At 42.3% G+C, this 21,607-nt stretch overlaps 1 protein-coding gene across 1 annotated transcript in view; it reads right to left on the bottom strand.

Annotated features, from left to right (window-relative positions):
- Positions 1-17,448: 17,448 nt before the first annotated feature.
- The window catches only part of LOC147613622 (protein CONTINUOUS VASCULAR RING 1-like), a 42,810-nt gene continuing 38,651 nt past the window's right edge, over positions 17,449-21,607 (bottom strand). Inside the window, exons 2-7 of the mRNA XM_086781610.1 lie at positions 19,781-19,833; positions 19,569-19,678; positions 18,818-18,985; positions 18,552-18,649; positions 18,002-18,128; positions 17,449-17,886 (exon numbers count right to left, since the gene is read on the bottom strand). Coding sequence (XP_086637736.1) covers positions 17,810-17,886; positions 18,002-18,128; positions 18,552-18,649; positions 18,818-18,985; positions 19,569-19,678; positions 19,781-19,833 — 633 coding nt within the window. The 3' untranslated portion in view covers positions 17,449-17,809. The remainder of the gene's footprint in view (positions 17,887-18,001; positions 18,129-18,551; positions 18,650-18,817; positions 18,986-19,568; positions 19,679-19,780; positions 19,834-21,607) is intronic.

The following is a 21,607-nucleotide window of genomic DNA, read 5'->3' as shown; positions in this document are numbered from 1 at the left end:
CTCAGCCCCTTCAAGGCAGTCAGCGCAAGAGTGTGACGTCTCACACACAGCAGGTTCAAATCGTTTATCCACACAATGCAAGTCGCCCCCCAGGCTTTTCCACGCAGCCGTGGGGCTCGTGGGCGAATCTTCGCAGTGGGGCTGGTGTGTTTCCCCACACACACAATTGTGCTTTCGAAACCTTTCGTTCAGAAAGCTTCAACGATTTTTGCAGACAAGCTCATTATCAAAGAAATTTTATTTCGCATAAAACTTCAACGCAGAGAAAAAACGAGCTCTTACCTGCAATACTCCTTCGTGTGTGTGACGGGGAGAGAGAGAGAGAGAGAGAGTTCTTCCCCTCCATTCTTCCATGGCTGTCTCCCTCCACACCCTCCATTCGAGATAAGGATAAGGAGATTGTGGATGAAAACCATCGAGTGGGCTCCGGTCCCCCGTTCACGCGCGGGCTCTCACGATTCCCTCGAACCACGCTCTGATACCAGTGTTACATATCCGTAACGCCGCTACGGGCCTTACCACAAGAGGGGACGGCCTCTGGCTCACCACCCAGCCATAGAGGAAGAATGAGGATTGCCCCTCATCCCCCAGGCTATATAGTGTGTGGCCTGCCGTCCACACTAGCCTGGCCGCCCATGACTCCGCATGGGCGTCCTCTCCCACTGAACCCCGGATATAGCCATCCGGTCTGCCGTCGGTCACAGGCATTACAGCCTACGTGACACAATATATTCTCCTGAATATTCTCATCAACACATAAGAGCTCCTTGTCTATATATGAGCTACCAAGAGTGTGCATACCCCCCAAACTGTTTGTAGTAATGTCATACAAGTAGACAGTCAAACCCTTGATCCAAAAACCCATGTGATATCTTAACTGCATCTGTGATATGAGCAAGAAAATCCCGAATGATACACTCATCCTCCTCAACAATGGCAGCCCCAAGAAAATCCCGAATGATACACTCATCCTCCTCAACAATAACATCCCCAAGAAAATCCTCAATGATACACTTGTCCTCCTCAACAATGATAGCCCCAAGAAACTCATTTATATCTTCAATGTTGACCAAAAACTTCCCAATAGTATCTTTGTCTTGAGCAACCATGACACTCCCATGCTAAGAAGCCCATAGGCATCCTCATCCATGAATGATGTGAATCACACGAGACAAAAGAATAAGCAACCCCCCATTTTCCTTAAGCACAAAGACACTTTCATAAAGCACAAGCCAAATAAAGACTCAATCCTTGAAAATGATTAATCTAACCACAAGGAACTCGTAAGCATATGCATAATCCCAAATTTTAGGCCCAAGTTCTTGTGATGACCATATAAAGAACATGAGCCTTGAAGAGCAACCATACCATCGTGTTGTTAAAACCATGTCTTGTCAAAGAAGAAAGAAACATACCATGCATCATCATCAAGTGTAGTATCCAAACCATATACTAACCCCCCAATGTGTCCATGAAGATCACTTCCTTCATGAAATTCAAGAAATTTTCCACAATCAAACATAGAACATGATGACATCACAATATCCCCTTTGTAGAATCCATGCAAATAATCATTTAGAAGCTTATCACATGGCCAATCAATCCTTCTCAAATGTTTGTAATCCATATCCATGTGATCATCAACAAGCATCAAGGCATAAGGTGCTTGGTCCTCCAACTCAATATCAACAATGGGCTTCCCATGCACAATATTGTCAAGAACTTCATGTAGCTCATGCACATCAAATTCTAGACAAATCATCAAATGTAGCAAATAAAAACAAACCATCATAAGCATCGTCCTCATCATCAAATGTAGCAAATAAAAACAAACCATCATATGCCCCATTTTTGTTGATGTGGTTGAACACTTTTCCCTATGGGTCTTCAAATAAATGCACTTCCATGGAGAGAAGATCCTCCCCCTTGAGCTCATCAATGTAAAGTTTAGGAGCATCCACCTCCTCTTCAAACAAATCCCTTACAAAAAAGAGAAGATCATTCTCCTCAAGCTGCATAGCTTTTTGAGAGATATGTGTACGTAGAGTAGGTATAAACCATCCATATCTAAATGATAAGGAACCAAGGTACAACTCATTTTTTTCCCAACGGTGGAGAGATGGCATATGAACTGATGTCCCTTCGCAATGCCATAGGCGCACGAATGAGAGCCTTCTTCTTTCCCTCAGCCTCACTCTCCTACTTTTCATCAAATACCACTCATGGCACTGGATTCAAAGCTCGCAATAGCTGAATGACATTAGAGACTAATGGTGGAGGTGTGGATATGGATGCTACAGTCGCTACTGTGGAAGTGGATGTCTTGGTAGACTTTTTGGCTTGCCACTTAGTGTAATCCTTCTTGTCGTGTCCTAAACAACAATTCTCTACCTTGTATCATGTATGTTTATCCCGTTGGAGGTAAGCTCCAGTGATGCCCTCCTTAGATTTTTCCTTTAGGTGTTTTCTTGGGTTTAGAATCTTTCTTATTTCTCAACGACCTTGAAAATTTTTCTTTTTGTCCTTCTGGTCTTTGTTTAAATGGAGTCTTTTGCTTTTATTTTCAAAAGTGTTACAACAAACAAAAGACAAAACATCAAACAAAATTTATAGCATCACCTTCTAAATCAACTATGCCATGCACTCCTGCATACCAAGTTAAGAAAACAAAACGGCAACCTCTTGGGGTTCATTAGTGGTGGTCCAAAAACCCTCATGAGGTTTGGTGGCACTACTGATAGAGTAGATCCAATGGATCAACACCAATCTCTAAATGGCCCCCACTCCATGTTCCCCTATCCATGGCCCCCTCAAGCCTTCAATCTCTCATGTCTCTCTCCATGTCTCTCTCCATGGCTCTCTCCATTGCAAATACAAAATTCAAAAAAACGCCCTGTGGGCAGGCCGCGTCGGCACGGCCTGCCCATGGGGCGTTTATTTTTTTTGTGTAGGCTCTCAAAGCCCTCATGCTCTCAATGGCCACAAAGTCCTCATGCTCTCAAAGCCCTCATGATCTCAATGACTCAAGCTCTCCATGGCCATAAAAATTTTAAAAACGCCCTATGGGCAGGCCACGCCAGCGCGGCATGCCCATAGGGTGTTTTTTTTTTGTGAAGGCCTTCAAATCCCTCAAGATTGTAATGACTCAAGCTCTGCATGGCTCTCTTCATGGCCACAAAAATAAAAGAATAAGCCATCAAGCTCTCATTAACTCAAGCTCTCCGTGGCTCTCTTCATGGCCACATAAATTTTAAAAAATGCCATGTGAGCAGGCTGCGTCCACGCGGCCTACCCACAGGGCATTTTTTTGTGAAGGCTCGTAAAGCCATCAATCTCTCAAATGACTAAGATCTCCATGGCTCTCTTCATGACCACAAAAATAAAAAAAAACTCCCTATGGGCACACCACACCGACATGGCCTACCCACAATGCATTTTTTTATTTGTGAAGTCCTTCAAAGTTATCAAGCTCTCATTGACTCAAGTTCTCCATGGCTCTCTCCATGGCCACATAAATTCAAAAAAACACCCTGTGGGCAAGCCGCGCTGGCGCGACCTAGCCACAAGGCTTTTTTTTTTATTTTATGAAGGCTCTCAAAGCCATCAAGCTCTTAATGACTAAGATCTCCATGGCTCTCTCCATGGCCACACAAAAAATTTAAAAAAAAAGTGAAGGCTATCAAAGCCATAAAGCTCTCAATGGCCAAGCTCTCCATGGCCACATAAAAAATTACAAAAATGCCATGTGGGCAGGCCTACACGGCCTGCCCACAGGGTGTTTTTTTAAATTTTGTGAAGGCCATCAAAGCCCTAGATCTCTCAATGACTCAAGCTCACCATGGCTCTCTCCATGGCCACGAAAATAAAAAAATGCCCCTGTAGGCAGGTCTACGCGGCCTGCCCACATGGTGTTTTTTTTAATTTTGTGAAGGCCAACAAATCCCTAGAGATCTCAATGACTCAAGTTCGCCATGGCTCTCTCCAAGGCCATGAAAATCTAAAAAAATGCCCTATGGGCAGGCCGCGCTGGCACAGCCTGCCTACATGGCATTTTTTTAAATTTTCGTGGCCTAGGAGAAAGCCATGGTGAGCTTGAAAACCCTAAAATGAAGAAGAGATGCAAAGAGAAAAGGAAGTAGAGAAGGCACTCACCTACAAACCAACTTCCTCGACGGCATCGAAGCTTCAGACCACGAAGAGGAAAGGAAGAAGAAAGATCTCAAGACCAAAGTGATACCTTAGTTAAAAGAAAAGAGAGAATAAGTAGATAAGTTTTTTTTGTTATTTTTTAAAAATTCGTACTTGTTAGTTAAGATGCATTAATTTTTTTTTCCAAAAAACTGGCTATTTATATTAAGAAGTTAGAAAGAGATAGGTTACAACATGTTGAGAACTCTAATGAGACCAGTGACTATGCACATGACATACAGTTCCGCAAGCCCCGAGCTTGCCTTTGACTTAATTGAGCAGTTTCTCTAGCTGTGAAACCAGCTTTTCCCTCTTTTCGTGAGTGTGACTTTCAAAAGGCATAGAGTGCTTTGATGAGCAACACATCCTTGGAGATGACGGCCTCTCTCATCTTCTACAATTCTTGAATTTGCTGTGTTATTTGATCCACTTGCTTTCCTTTAGCTTTTTCCTGCATAGCCGATGAAGCTTGGAGTCCATGTCTTTCAACCTTCTTTCTATGCATCTTTCACCTACATGAATCAAGTTCTCTTTCGGCCTGAAATTGTTAGTATGCATACTATTAAAAATGGAATCAAGTCTATTTAACCATAAGCACCATAACATTTCGGTTCTTAGGACAGCCCATAGTTCCAAGGTACACCCGATGCCTTCTCCAAGTAACAAGTTTTTCCAGCCAAGGGTGTAGCCATTCCATAGCTTAATGCATTTGGCCAATGACTCAAAACATTTCTTTGCAATAGGGCAATGCATGAAAATGTGCAGGTCATCCTCCACCTTCTTGCATCTGTGGCACTTCCCATCCCCTATGTTAAGTCTGAAGGCTTTAAGCTGGGTCCAAATAGCTTTGCACATGACCAACCAAGCTAGGCCGCATGCTTTTTTTGGTTCCACATACTTATTCCATAGCTTGTCAAATAGAAAATACCATTGCACTCTGTCCAGAAGGATTCTCCATCTCTTTGTTTAGTGTGCAATGGATAGGATCCATCCTCTGTTTGGGGGGAATAGGGAGAAGTCATTTTTTATTCTTCCATTGGAAAGCTTTGTGCGCTGGCATATCTTTAATCGAAAGCAGCCAAGTGTCCGATTGGTGCCATAAACTGATTCTTATCCCAATAAGGTCTAATTCTGCATATGAGATTATAATCTCAGATCAGCTCTGGACATCCAAGCATTGATGTCTGTGTGTCCCAAATATCCCACCAATAGCATATTCCTTTTCTGTGCATTCTCAAAGCTGCTTCAGCTTGGGCATTATCAATTGGGGGGAGAGGAATGCTTGGCCAGATAGAGTCTCTCCCGTGTACCCCCCATGTGTAGCTAGGCTTCTCAGACAGGAAAAGGTCAGTCTTGATAGCATTCCAGGCGGACCAAAGTGAATGGACCAATTGGCTGCCAACCGGTTTCACCAAGTATTTGCTCGCCATAATTGTGAGTGGGGGGAGCTTCTTCCACTTGGGGAAGTGTTTAAGTTGGAATTTTTCCAGCTTCCTAGTGATCAACCAGGCCTAGTCTTTAGAGGGGTAGAGAAAGCTTCTCAGCACCACCCACTTGGCAGCCATTCTATTAGCCAGATTGGACACGTCTTTAACACCATATTAGTGAATTTGGGAATTTCCCAATTCCCATTTTTGAATACTTAAAAAAGGGGACATGGATAACATGTTTGTAAGTTTCTCAAAACCCTATCATATGACCTATCGTTGGAAAGCGCTTGAAAAATGGAATCTAAAGAGTTATAAAGCGCTCATTTTGGATTAGTGGTGTTCAAGTTATGGTTAATCCAAACTTTTGACCACGTGTCCCAAACTTGTGGAAAATTTCCATATTCCCCAATATGGTGTTCTTTGATTCCAAGGCCCCCTTTACCTGTATCCAAACAGCACCATTCCCACCTGACTTCAGGGATTTTCCTAATCCAGGGGTCCCCCCCCATAGGTAGTTCCTGCAAAGACTTATGACTCCTGCAGTAGACCAGAGAGCGGTCTCTAGCAGGTAAGAAAGTAGATGATAGAAGGGATAATGAAGTGGTTAATTACCATCTTTCTACCCCCCAAGTTTAGATGCATTTTCTGCCATCTGTTAAGTTTCTCTTCCACCTTGTTTAGCACCCACATCCATCTTTGCTTCAAGGTGACCTTGAATCCCATGGGAATGCCCTATAATCTAAAAATTACTCCCTCTTCCAGGACTTTGCAGCCAGCTTTAATCAGCCAATCAGGAGGCTTGTCAATAAGGGACCTGATACTTGTTTTTTTATGGTTAATGACTGAGCCAGAAGCCCTGTAGTAAATGTCCAAGCACTCCCAAAAGCACTTTATACTTATCTCAGTATTGGCAACCATGGCATTAGTATCATCAGCAAACATTTGGGTGCATAGCTGTTTATTGTTGGGCAGAGATATACCATTCATTTCCCCTTTGTCCATCCTATCTTTAATTAGCCAGTTCAGACCGTCTGCAGGCAATAGCATAGAGGAGGGGAGCTAGAGGGCAGCCTTGTTTGATAGATTTGGTCAGGGAGAACGCATCAGAGAGCACATCATTGACATTCACCCTAGCTGTGGCATTCCCAAAAAGAGTACTCACCATCTGGATGAAGTGCTGACCTGCACCCATGTGTTTAAGGGATTCTAGAACATAATGCCAATCGAGCCTATCATAGGCTTTGTCAAAGTCAATTTTGAAGAAGATGTAGTCCTGTTCAGATTCTCCTGCATACTCCATACCCTCCCACAAGGTGATAATGGGATCCAGAATGTACCTTCCTTTGATGAATCCCTTCTGCTCCTGTTTGATCCAACAAGTTGATAATGGGATCCAGAATGTACCTTCCTTTGATGAATCCCTTCTGCTCCTGTCTGATCCAATTCTTTAGATGACTAGATAGTCTCAGCGCAAGGGCCTTGGCAAATATTTTGTAGGCATAGTTTAACATGGTAATCGGTCTCCAATTGCTCAAATCATTCTTCTCCCCTTTCTTATGGATAAGTTTTATCCACCCTTCATTGATCGGGCGAGGCAATGCCCCAAAAGAGACAGCCTCCTGCCACACCGCCAGTAAGGGAGACAGCAAGAGATCCTTGAACGTCTTGTAGAATTCAGCGGGCATGCCATCAATCCCCAAGCTTTTCCTCACCTTTAGGCAGTCTATGGCCTTGCTAATCTCTTCCTTGGAGATATTGTTTTCTAGCTCTTTAGCAAGTGTGTCAGGTATGGTTGGCTTCCTGGCCTGTCCTATGAGAGCTATGCATTTGAGTTGGTCATTGGTCACCCCTCCCCCTTTACTAAATATATTGTTAAAGTACTAGGAGACTCTTGATCTTTTCCCTTCCTCAGAGGTGTTATCCAGATAGTTGGGATCATGCAGTGTAGAGATTGCATCCTTACATTGTTTGACTTTTAGCATTTTGAACATCTCAAGAGTGGGAAGGTCAACTTTTCCAGCGCACCAATCTGTAAAGAAAAGAAGGGCCTGCTTCTGGGTTACCTCCTCTTCTCTCCTAATTTCAGCCCCCCTAGTGCCAAGAACAGCTTCTTGAATAGCCGCATCTTCCTTATTGGCTGCAGTTTCCAGTTCTTTTAGTTTCAGATATAGCAGATCTCTTCTATTTTTCCTGATTCTGGTTACCTCTTTCCTAATGCAGATCAAAAGAGCTTGGGTAGATTTGATGGCCAGACTCCAAGCCCTCTCGCCGGGGTAATGCCACAGCTGAAGAATTCAGTCCAGATTCTTTTGACTTCCTCCTGAACAATAGGCATTTTGAACAGGGCAGGATCCATGTGGAACCATTGATTAGAGAGCTTTTTGTCATGGTTGTCCAACACTAATATCACGCGGTAATGATCAGAGAGGCAAGTAGAGATGTCAGTTCTACATTCACATCTGATGTAGGAGTTAGTGAGGGTTTTGCTAATGTATCCTCTATCCAATCTTGCTTTCCTGGTCAATTCCCCATGGGCATAGTTCTGCCACGTGAAGTCTCCCCTATTCCCCACATCACATAGCTCAAAGTGATCCGCAGTGCACTTCCAAGCTAGGAGCTCTGCCCCTTTAATGACTTGTCCCAGCCCTCTTAATCTGTCATTTCTGGATTCTACCATATTGAAGTCTCCCATTAGAATGATAGGATCCGAGACGCTTCTTAGTGCACCCCAAGTTCTGATTCTGCTCATGCCTGAGGACCTCCAGCATAAATCCCAATGAAGGAGAAGGTTGTCATTTCAAATGCACCCCATTGATCAAACGTATCAATCCTCACATCTTTCAGATCATTCTGATGGTCCACATGCATCCCCACAGCCACTCCTCCAAATCCCTGGCAGTGTGCTGTGTAGATCCAGATGTGCTCTTTAGAGATGTTGAGCAGCCTTTTTTCAAGCTCATCTCCGCTAACTTTGACTTCCGTTAGAGCTATAAAGTCAAATCTTCTTTATTTCCTTAGCCATTGTTTCACTAGTTGGACTTTTGAAAGGTCAGTCAACCCCTTGACATTCAAAGTGGTGCATCTCATTTGCTCTTTTTCTGGGAGTTGACCCTTTTAGGTCCCACTTTTGATGCAGCTTGAGGTGTGGTGGAACCCACCTGAGCGTGCATTCTTTTCAATTCCTTGACTATCTCCATTTCTTTGGGCAAGCCATTTTCTATATCAGACAGAGACTGCTCAACCCTATCTTGCTCAACTCCCAATGGGCCAGCCATCATTGTGCGGGCAGGAGCACTTGGTCATGGTCCATTTGATTTGTTTCGGCCAGAATTCTAGATCTATCCAACGGTGTGGATTGACTGATCTCTTGGGAGCCAACCGAATCATCCGGGTCAGATATGCTATCTAATAAGACAAAGGAGTTGGCAAATGCCCTCTGGTTTCCCGCCCTATTCTGTCTAAAGGTCTTCTTCCTATTGGGCACAGTAAACTTTTCTCTCTTTTCTTTTGATGTAGAGGGAACAAGGGGAGAAGGCACCGTAGTATTCTTACTCATTCCAGTAGGCTGAGCTTGGTTGATGGCTAGGGGAAGATAAGGGGCACTAGTGGCACTCAAATTGGGGTATTAAGGGCCATATTTGGGTCCTTGAATAGAAAGAGATAGTATCCATTTGGGAGGGCTTGGATGATCTCTACCTCGATACCAATGGAAGTCCAGTTATCTTTGACCCACCCCCTAAAGGAAATCTACTGGTGGTCTTGGCCCAAACATTAACCCAACTAAACAACGGGCTATGTAATCAGTTTCCACCGAATGAACCAACTCAGGAGGAAGACAAACCACGGGATTAGTGGAAGAGGGTTTACCTGATGTGTCCATTACCTTAGCTGGAGCTTGCTTGTTAATTTGAGCCTCTTCTTCGACTTGTTTCTGCAGCAACAACAGATTTAGCTCTTCCACTCGAGCTCTGGAATCTTCCAACTGTTTTTTGGTATCCATGAAGTCTTCTAAAACATGCTCATACTTCAGCATGGTTTCTCTGTTGCCATCCATGGCCGCTGAAAGGTAGCTTGAGTGAACTGAGATGGCTTACTCCCAGAGCAGGATCCCTGTTCTCTGAGAAGAGTAGGAGCTCCCCTCCACTCGGTGCCCATGCACCTGAGGGGGGGGCTGTGGAGAGTAGGAAAGGAAGCGCACAAAGGGCTTCAAGCCTCTGGGCAGGGCAGTAGTTTTTGCAGAAGGGCAAGAGAGGAGAAGCTCAGGCACAGCAAGTGGACATCGTAAGCTTCAGACTGCTTCGCCTGCAGAGAGCCGTTCGGGAGCGCTCATTCTCTCTATTTGTCTCTTTATGTCGTAAGAGGTTTGCATCTAAGTTGAAATTTTATGAACTTTTTTGTTTATTAAGTTATGTGTGAATCTGACATTGTGAAAGATAATACTAAAGAATGTATGTGCATTTAATGCTATTTACAGCACGATAACTCTAAGGGTATAGTTTTCGGGGTGCAACCACCTGCCTAGTTTTGAGTGCAACCACGATCCTCCTCTAACTAGATTTTCATCAGTTTGGTTTAGCTAACTAGATGCCCAAGTGAACCAAACTACCTCCCAACCAGGTTGGCTATAAACCTTATGAACGATGTCGACGACACAGGTCACAGGTCGGATTAGATTCTCCCCTTCGGCATCTAGATTCGGAACCATCGGATTCCGCTTCTATCCTCTGCGTGTCTGATTCCGATCCATCAGATTTCGACTCCAATTCTGACTCCATTCTCTGCGCCCACATTTCTGTCCATCGGATTTCGATTCCGCCGTCGGATTCTGATTCCACCATCGGATTATGATTCTATTGTCAAACTCCGTTCAGCCATCCGGATTCCACCTTGCCGTTGAGTTCTGATTCCACCATCGGACTCCAATCTGACTGTCTAGATTCAAATTTCGATCCGACTATCTAGATTCTGATCGGATTGTTGGATTCTGATTCTAGCGTGTTTGATTTCGATCTGACCGTCATATTCCGATTCTGCCGTCAGATTCCAATCCAACTGTCAAATTCTGATCCGACCGTCGAATTCCGATTCTGTCATGTTTGATTTCAATCCGATCATCGGATTTGGATTCCAGGTGTCTGATTCCAATCCGCTGATTCCAATCCGACCGTCTAGATTCTGATTCCGTCACATCATATTCCAATTCCACCATCGGATTATGATTCCGCCGTTGGATTTCATTCTACCATTTGGATTCCACCTCTGCTGTTGGGTTTTGATTCCACCATCGGACTCCGATCCGACCGTCTAGATTTCGATCCGTCTTCGTGCTGCTGAACCCACTGTTCAAATTCTGATCCGATTGTCTGAATTCCAATCCGACCATCGGATTCCGATTCCGCAGTGTCTGATTCCGATCCGACCGTCCAATTCCGATTCTGTGTGTCGAATTCCAATCCGACCATCGGATTCCGATTCTGTGTGTCTGATTCCGATTCGACCGTTTGGATGGGTTCTCTTTTTTTAAGTTTCTCATGTGTGTATGGGTTCTCTACCTGAGATGTCCCTCATAATAAGATGTAATAAATGTTTTTCATGTGTGTGTACCCGGATTAAAATCCAAGATGAGATGTCAATTCTATAGTACTATTAAAATTGTAGTATAATAATGATATACGATATATTATAATATTATAAAACTATAAATTTCTATAATAATATTTTAATTATATGTTACCATTTATAAAAATTACTATAACTCTATTGATATTACTTTTATTAATATTATATCTAATACTAACATATAAAATTTATTAATTTCAGTTTTACTCTTGGGAATTAAAATTTGTTAGTTGTTATAAAACATTTATTACTTTGTTATCATCACAACAATGACAGTTTAATTAACATTGAATTTTAGTAATATAAACATTAAATTAATGACTCGTTATCAACCAGACTATTAATGGTTATATCTCCTTCCTCAAAACTGCTTTTTGATTGTTGCAAGGTCTTCTTCTCATTTTCTTCATTCTTGTTTGGCCTTTTTGCACAAATCAGATGTCGCACCATATTACCATCTGCGGCCCAGAGCCGAGACAAAAGCTAGTGCTTACGTCAAGTGATAGACTAGTTTCTATTGGTTTAGTGGAGATAAAAACTCATTTCGGTTGGGAAGGAATGCATATTTCTTTGCGATCTCTGATGATGGAAGGTGAAGAAGTGAAGCTTGAGCCGATGTTGCTTTCAAATAGAGAAAAGGGGTTCAATCTTGATGCCATGCAGCACCAATTTTACAAAGTTGTTGCAATGACTGCTAATGTAAACAATGAGGAGCCTGTTAATCTAGACAAGGTGAACAATTGCAGAGGTAATGTAAATAGTGTTCTACATTTAATAAGACCATTAGCTCTGAACAATAGTTTACATGCATCCATTAGGAAAAATTTAGACTCAAATTGGGCCCTTTAAGGATTTGTACACCTTCTCTCTCTACCAAAATGGGCTCATGGTAAAATTTTTGTAGATCAACTCAGAAGTGAGCAGAGTTTGGACATTTGGAATAATCTACTCTTCAAGACCTTTCCAATGATATATATCATGATGGGAAATCTTGCATATTTAAGGAGTCCCCGATTTTGGTGATGACATGGCACATTACATGCCACATCATCACCAAATTTGGGGACTTCGTGAATATGCAAAATTGCCTATCATGCTATATCTCCTTGGAAAGGTCTTGAGTGAAGAGTAGATTCCAAATGTCTAAACTCCACGCACTTCTGAGTTGATTTGCAAAAATTTTACCATGAGCACATTTTTGTAGAGAGAGAATGTGTGTAAATCCTTAAATGGCCCAATTTGAGTCCAAATTTTTCCTAATGCTTTGCCTAGTGTTGAAGAAGTTAAGCAAGTGAACAAGCTGCCTAGTGTCTATGATGATGGGTATGTAGCATTTGAACTACCTCCATGTTTGGAGAAGTCAGCAATGTATAGGATGGAACAAAAATTAGTGGGTTGAATATAATACATGTTCAAGTCACTGTTTCCCGAGACAAGCTCGGTTTAGTAGATGTTTAGGCCACTTGCATTGTATGAACATTGATTGTCCTTATTACTCTAGGCTTGGTTATCACAATGAAACACAACAAAAGGGTAGATTTACAAAGAAATTTTTCTCACAGGGTTGATTGGCCCCGAGTACGGGAAACTTTTTTGCAGACATTGTGACCAGCTGCCAGAATGTGTGGTCTTGTCATGCTATGATATATTACTACTTACCCAAAGACCATAAGGGTACTATCAGATGTGCAATACACTTGGGTCATCACAGTCATCCATATGAGGAAGGACAAAGTAGAACACTGCAGGAAAGCATTAAAGACATGGTTTCATTAAGAGCAAACTTCAATCCATTTACTACAGTCAAACAGATGGAGACAAATGTGAGTAAGGATGTGATATTCAATATGCTTGTTGATGAGAAGGGTGGAGCCTCGGGGAGGAGTATGCTGAGTTTATGGATAGTGTGACTCCTCTTTCAAACAGAAAAAGGATTGAGCGATGTTTGGCAGATGCAAGGAAGGGGAAGTATGGCCATGGTTATGGCTTGGAGGCTATCCTTCATTTGAAAACAAAATGTAGGTTTCCATTCATTCATGGTGTCGTGTTTCCTAGTCAGCTGGGCCGCCCTGAACATGAACCCCATGTGTTCAAAATGACAACTATGGGCCCTAGAAGTGGGTTTGACTTGGTTAACAGGATGCGACCACATGGAAATTTAGAGAGCATGTGGATTCAATTTGACCATGTGCATAGAGTGCAAGGTTGGCAAACCATGTCAGCCTTCATGTACGATCCATTTGTGAGGGAGCTTCTTACCATTGCCACCTGTGAATTTAGGATCAAGGATAGGAATGCCCAAGTAAGATTCTGGAGGATGCTTAATAAAGTGGTTCAATAAAGTGGTTCATGACAATGGGTTTGCAATACCAAAAATTAGAGGTTTAATGGTAGATGAATCCAATGCCAATTGGATTGCAAACCACACTGTTTACTTTGGAGGGAAAAAGCAGAAAATGCCAAAGAAGGAGAGGTCATGTGTATTCCATTGGGAGGAGCAGAGTATGGTCTAACATACAATGAATTGTATTAGGCGGGCTTTCCAAGAGGAGCATAAAATATTGTGTTCCAAATGGATAAGTGCTCCATCTCACAGACTACATCATAACAATGCAAGCATGAGATTCGCAAGTTCTGGCATGCAGGTCATGCAAAAAAAGATGAGATACCTTCATTGGAAACATGGCTATCTTGGTGGGAGGTTAGAGAGTTTCACTGGGGTGCCTGGTTTGTAACACAGGATGACTCTGGTGTATTTGTGCCAACAACAAATTTGTCTGAGAGCAAGCATGCAAGCATGTGTGCTTGTGTGGCTTGCAAGTCAAGAATCTCCCTCTTTGATGCAATAGCTGCAGACATGTCAATGGCAGTACTACAAAGTGTCAAGTACAATGCATACTTGAAAGGCACTCGTTCGGGGACTAGACTAAGCATGCAAGATTTATATAGATTTCAAAGTTAAAAAAGTTCAAATAAGTCATCTGCTAAACGACTTGTTTATCTCACTCACTCTTCCATGCAAGAGATGGGGGTGCATTCTCCAGAAATACGTAGAGACCATGCAAGCAAAAAGAGTGTTCGTAGAAAGCAGCCTCCTTTGGTAGATCCAGGAGTGGAGTTGGAAGATAATAGCTATAGACCTGAGTATGTTTAACTCACCGATGACAAAAGTAGAGTTGGGTCAAAATAGGAGAAAGGAGGACAGAACCAGACTGTTGTAGAAGCCAAAGTGGCAAAGACAATGTGGGCAATTCGTCAGGCTGGGCCAAGGAAAGAAATGACATGCTTTGGGATTCCACCTGGACATAATACAAGATGTGGAAGATATATTAATGAGGGGACTAAAGAAGTAGGAGCTCCAACACCTTGTTTTTGGGGGTGTCAACAATACCCTAGTGGAACGGTGGGAGGATTTCTTTGGTTTTGTAACATTACGCCATATCATTCTTGGATTGTCAATGAGAATCAAGTTATTGGGATGCTGGGACCCGCTCCAAGAGTTTGGTCGATCGAGGAGGGTACATCTCTTCAACCCTAGGAAGAGATAGAAATGCTCACTTTGAACGGGTTTGTGTTGTAGGGTGTTACTCCCTGTGTGTCTTCTTTGCAGGGTACCGGGAAGGTTCCTTCATCCTTTTGATCCAAATCACGGATGGAAAGATTGTCAAGTGGAGGAACAGGGAGAACATTGGATGCATAGGTCATTAGAGAATCACTTGCATTTTGTAATGAGTCTCATGTGTTTTATGTTAGTATAGAAGGGTTAGGGACTTGGGATTGAACTATTCAGTGACAAACGCTAAGTTCCCTAGCTGCTCATGCGAAGGATTCCAGAAAAGAGAGTAAAAAGGTGACATATGTCCCATGCAAGCATATTTACTATATTTACATCCCGGTGCTTGGCTTGGAGCCTGTGGCACATGAGTTCATGCACCAAGCTGCGCTCACTAAGGTGGAGTTGTTTTAAGCATTAGGTGGGAGACGCCATAACATTGCTCCTTGATATTGTTTGATATTGTCATCCCGATCCATCTTGGTATTTATGTGCCACATGTTGGGACACTGCTGATATTCATCCTTACAATTGCACCTACATTATTTAGGTGGGCTATGTCTTCCTGTCCACATTATGTTTTTGGAATCCACTAGAGTTGATGCATTTTTGGAAAGTTGCCACTTGTGCTCTGTTAGTAAGGAAGTTTGAAAAGTGCCATATCCTTCGTTGTGCTCTTTTGTTGTTATGTGTTTCAATCTCGATATGCATGTCTTGGCGTTGGTTCGAACTCCGAAGTGCTCACTCTGATGGTATAATTGATTTTGAATCGTAATGATTTGCATGCGACTTTCCATTTGCTGACAAAGTATGAAGGTGTACTACCTGTGAAGGAAAAGCTCTATACAAAAACACATGCAATCCATTCCTAGATGTGTTGAATTTGGGTTGCACACCTATGGTGTTCTCATTACTGGCCTTAGCCTTCTTGTGTGCATATTCCTTGGAATGTGTCGCTCGATTTTTTCCTCACTCTAAAAATTTCGTTCGAAGAACGGGAGGACTCACCTCGAACTACCAAAGACCAATCGTTGCGTACCTCATCCGATAGTCGAACATACCAATCATAAATGCAAACCTCTCGCAAATACAAGATGATACGGCTCACCTATTCTTCAACTGAACACTTCTCCAGAATCGGCATATCTTTATATATCCACAAGAACTGCCATAAATCATCATCACATGGATACATCTAGAAACAATATGGGAACAGAATTCCAGCCTTAGTCATACACCAAACATTGTTACACTCGCACACAGCCCACGTATGTGCGAGACTTGACGTCGGGTCACCAAATAAAGATCATGGCCAAATTCACCCTCGTGTACATGAAAGCATCACCCGTGCATTGTGTTGTGCAAACGCACGTAAGAAAATTTCGTAAAGTCCAAGATCCGCTTGTAAGTAAGCTCTTAAACCGATCCTTTACTTAGTATTTCTTGAAAAAAAGAACCAATCCTTTAATTAGTATTTTCTTGCTTTTCTAGAAGTCCATAACTTTCTCATGTTTTCAAAAAAAAACATGTATTTATGCAATATACATATCTATATATATGTGTTATATATCTATATATATATATATGTGTGTGTGTGTGTGTATGTGTATGTGTATGTGTATATAACGACCATACAGATGCACAAAAACATGTGCTCCGGCTTGTTCCGACCCATATACATGGGATGCCGGCGTTGTTGACGATGATCCTGATACTCTTGTGGATGTGCACATTGCTGCGCTAGAGAGCAAAAAAGCTCTCCTCTTTAACACATGGAAGAGATCGACACATAAGACGTGGAAAACTCTCTTCTTCTCTCTTACATAGAGGCACCAACCTTGGTTAAAAGCTCTCCTCCTCCTCCATCATGCTCTTTACAAATAAGCCACTTTATGAAAAGCTAATTTTAAAAAATGTAGGCTTTATATAGCATTTTAAAAAACACAAACCCAAGGCTTAAAATCCCATCAGTAAAGAGTAGATTGGCTTCTTCTGAAACCTCCAAAGTCGCAAAAACATTACACTTCTATCGTGTGCACAAGTATTCACCACAAAACCATGCCCACAATGTAAAGACCCAAGGAAAAAGATCGTTCCATGGAAGGCCATCAAGATCCAAAAAAAACCCACATCCACATCAATGTCACCATAGACGACACACAAATAAATGAAAACACGAACACCGATAGCGCGCACACATGTATTCAGCCGAGCACGTGAAAAACCGGAGCAAAAAATCCCATCAGAGTATGCATTGCATGCATACATATATATATACCTCCTAAATGTTTTCCAATCTTCAGGCTAAAAATGAGATGGATCACTAGAGCCTGCCTTATACAAAGGCATGCCAAAAACAAACCTAAGATATGTGCATACAACAGTTGGCACACTAAATGTGCGCTTTATTGGCCCATGGTGTTGCCTCGTCCTCAACAAGTTGGCACCAAAATCGCCCGATCCAGCTGCCCCTTTTGTTGCCCACTTTGACTTTTCACCAAGTTACATGTATTAAACATACGTGTACACCGTACACCATGAGAAAATTTTAAATCATGCATGGTAATCTTATCTACATGGATGCATGTGCAAAGCGCTGTGTTGCACAGTAATGTTATGCACATGGATGTATGTGCAAGTGAGCTCCCAAAGACAAGGTTGACCAAGGAGTCACTATCGACCCATATATATAGTGCAAAGAGCAAGATTCAATGCTGTCAGCAAATAAATGTACCCTAGTAAGAAACAAATCAACTTCTAGGCCAAGTTTTAATTCTTCTCAGTGACCCCATGATTGCAAGAGTGTACAAGTGAAGAACCAAGCTTGTGGTCTTGGCACTGCTTGAACTAGGAAAAATATACAAGCTATATCAAACTGCAGATTCCTCTTTTCACTGTGGTGTACAATTCTTGAGGGGCAAACATGCACAAAATTCTAACATGTATCCTTATGATATATTACAAGACCAGGCCATGGAGCATGTGATATGAGAAATCAACAAAAGCATAAAGCTCCTCTTCAAACCCTGTCTGCACCTCGTGCTTCCTTTGGCAAGATCACTTGAGGCATCGTCATACCACCCGACACAACAATCTCTGCCAACACAAGAAACCCAACCGTTCAGCACCAGGTTACACGCCCATGTTCAACACGGGCCAACCCTTTTTCATGACATTGAGGTCGATCTATCAGAACCAGAGAAAAACTTACCAATGCCCTCACGAACAGAAAGATTTGGCCTGATGATATCTCTTGAGTTTATAAGGAAGATGTCCCCTAAGTAAAGATGATTTGTTGGCACATAAATGCTGCATAACTCTTCTTCACCTGTTGGTGTCTGCAAACATCAGCAAGCAGAAAAAAGCAATAATTAACCATTGTTACAGAAAACAACCAAAACGGAGCCAATGAGGACAACAACCACCACCACCACCACCAAAATGGAAACTCCCCTCCCCTTCTCCCCAGCTTGTATATCCCTTGCTGCTCTTGGTCCTGGGTTCAAAACCCCCCTTGGTGCTTCCTGGCGGTATCACCTACGGGCGGTGAAAAATCGGTAACTACGGGAGGATCTTGGTCACCTAAAGCCAGTCGGGGGGGGGGGGGGGGGGGGGGGGGAGGGGGGACACAACAACAACAACAACAACAACAACCACCACCAAAATGGAAACTCCCCTCACCTTCTCCCCAGCTTTTATATCCCTTGCTGCCTATGGTAAATTGAAAGTACCCTGCAAGGATGAAGAAGAGATTAACCTACCTGAAGAGTAAGGGATGATGTGATAAAACCGAACACATATTCTCCCACACGTGGATGCCGGATTATTGCAACCTCCTTAAAGGCTCTCGAATTTTGGTCTGCCCATAGCCAAATTTAGAAAATACCAGCTTTGAGTGGACTCTTGCAACAGACAACAAAGCAAAAATTTCACCACTATCCTTTCCATATGTAATATTCTTCATCAAATCGAGTAAGCAATGTGCATGTTTAATCTACAAAAAGGGGGGGATAAAAACCAGAATTACCGGGTGATATGGCAGTACTAATTTGCTTCGACGCAGAATAGATGTGCCTCACCAATGGCATTTTTTTGATGAACCACTCACCGAGTGAAAGGATAGAAGCCCCCATCCATGATGAGAAAAATATACCCACCATAAATATAAACACTATTGATGTGACAAAGCCTAAGCCTGCACATATCAAAATGCCAAAGCAAGCATAGCCTAAGATGACGTATGTATGTATGTATGCATGCATAGATGTGGTACAAATGAATTATGTGTGTACGTACATATGTACGTATGCATGCATACATGCATGTGGCAATGTGCGTATGTACATACGTATGTATGTATGCATGGATGTGTGTATGTATATATATACCTAGATGAATCTAGGAACATGCCCAAATTCACCTTTTAGGAACGTGCATGTTATATACTCATGGTAGTTAACCCACAAGACTATATAACTATCAACTCCATTATGCACAATATGGACTAGATACTACAACATCCCCACTACTAACGCCATCAATGCCCAATAGTGGATGTAGAACTATGTATCAAGATATGCTCTCACACACGCGCGCACACACACACACACACATAAGAGCATATATTCACACAAAGGCCTTCGTACTGAGTTTCTGTCAAACCTCCGGAGATGAGGGCAGACTCAGCCATAATGAAGCCTAGCACTAAGGGAAGTAGCAAATAGAAAGAATTAGTGTGTATGTATGCACATAAAAAACATATAAAAAAGCTCACTTACCGAAGATGTGTACTCCAAGGCGTGCATAGAGGGGTGAAAAAAACCCATCAACAAACTTTACAAACCACCAAGTTATATAGAAAGTAATTGCAATCGGAAGTAGGATTGCACTGCAAAAAGAGACATCAAATCTAGTCAATCATTTTTTTAAGGGAACACATTGCTTTCAAGAGAATCATCACAGAATTTGACTCGAGTGCTAGAAGACTTACCATCCACTCATAAACTTTTTTGATGCCCAACTCCGAAGCACAGCATGAAATGCCTACACACATGCAAAAGATTGATAATTTTTAAAAGCATTGTATAAGACAAATAGGCCTAGCTTGAAGTCAAACAAAGGTAGTGTACACATTTACATGAGGTGGTCAAAAGAAAATAAAAATAACACTTGGCGACGTATCTTTCGAAACACCCGTTGGCAGGGAGCAACCTGCAATCTTAGTGAGTGACTATTCGCAACACATTTCCTCTACAATGATCCTCTAGTTCTGAAGTAGCCGCCTCTTTGGAAAGTTTCTTTTTCCCAAAAGAAAAAATCCCTCTAACAGTACAGAGTGGAAACGTATGCACTGTGGCACATTAAACAAGAGGTAATGTACAAATATGGGAGCTTAACAAGATGATGTCTTGGGTGTTTGTGGAGCTTATAGGGAAGTGTGTGATTATCTTTTTAGATGATATACTCATCTTTTCTGCTACTGCAAAGCAGCATGAGCAGGATGTTGAAAAGGTCTTGGAACTTTTGCGAGACAATGAGCTCTACATCAATAATGCGAAAAAAGAGCGAATTTGGAGTAGAAGAAAATCTCGGATATGTTATCAATGCATACGGGATTAGCCTCGAGCCTGAAAAGGTAAGGGCAATTCTCAAATGGGATGTTTCCAAAAATGCTTAGGAGATACGCTCTTTTGTAGGTCTCTGTCAAGCATACACTTCCATATGGACAATTTTCCAACCTTGCAACACCTCTTACAAATTTGCTCAAGGGCGTGAAGACGCGTCCACAGAAAGTGTCCATCACGGGCAAAGCACTCCAGGCATTCCATGCAATGAAGAAACTTACTCCAAGTCTCTGGTTCTCAAATTGGCTTCATGGGATGATCCTTTTGAGGTGATTACCAATGGCAATAATTTAGCCATAGGAGCTGTCCTCCAACAAGAAGGGTGCCCAGTGGCTTATTATAGCCAAAAATTAAATGACGTAGAAGAGAATTATATACGGATGTATGGATCGGTATTGGGAAAGACTGTGCACATCCTTTTTGACCCTGGTAGTACTCACAACTTCGTTAATGCCAAACTTGTGCAAAAGTTGAGAGTGGAGACGCAACCAAGTGATCATGTTTACTGTGTGAAGCTGGCGGCGAGGCATGGACAGATTTGGGATCAACGAGTTTCTCAATTGCTAATCTCCATCCAAGATTGTGCAGAGACTCTAGATTTCTTGATTTATGGATCTAGATAGGCTTGATGTTATTCAAGGAAAGGAATGGTTTTATAGCCATGATTTTCATGTCAATTGGTGTTGGCCTAGGAGGAGAGCTACAACTACACAGAATTACACGGCCCACCAAGATCACAGAGATGGTGAGAGATAGAGATGCAAATGTGTGGCATGCATTGGAATGTGTGTGGAGCTGAGAAGTCAACCCACATATAATCTGAAAATACAACAATAATGAAAAAGTGTCCTTTCACACCATGTGTGCCAGCGGAAAAAGTACCTCTAGTTATGCCATGTTCACATGTGGCACTACACCCATGTAATATATGCCAATAAATCCCCCCTATAGTGGTAATGTGAACCTGTACAAGGTCAATAGCAGATTACTCACTGTAGGAGAGTAAGCCCAAAGCTTTGCGGAAAGCTTCAAACTTCTTTTGAGACAACGCCTTTGTGAACATATTTGCAACATTATCCTGTGTAGAGTAGTAAGATAATGTGATCTCCCCTGCATATATCCTCACCCTGACATAATGATAATGAATCTCGATGTGCCTAGTGCGTGCATGAAACACTGGGTTTTGTGCCACG

The sequence above is a fragment of the Cibotium barometz genome, chromosome 43 (genome assembly GCF_041138505.1).
Source record: "Cibotium barometz isolate CiBa-2024 chromosome 43, ASM4113850v1, whole genome shotgun sequence".
In the NCBI taxonomy this organism is placed as follows: domain Eukaryota; kingdom Viridiplantae; phylum Streptophyta; class Polypodiopsida; order Cyatheales; family Cibotiaceae; genus Cibotium; species Cibotium barometz.
Note: the sequence above shows the minus strand (reverse complement) of the source record. Positions and strands in the feature narration are given on the sequence as shown.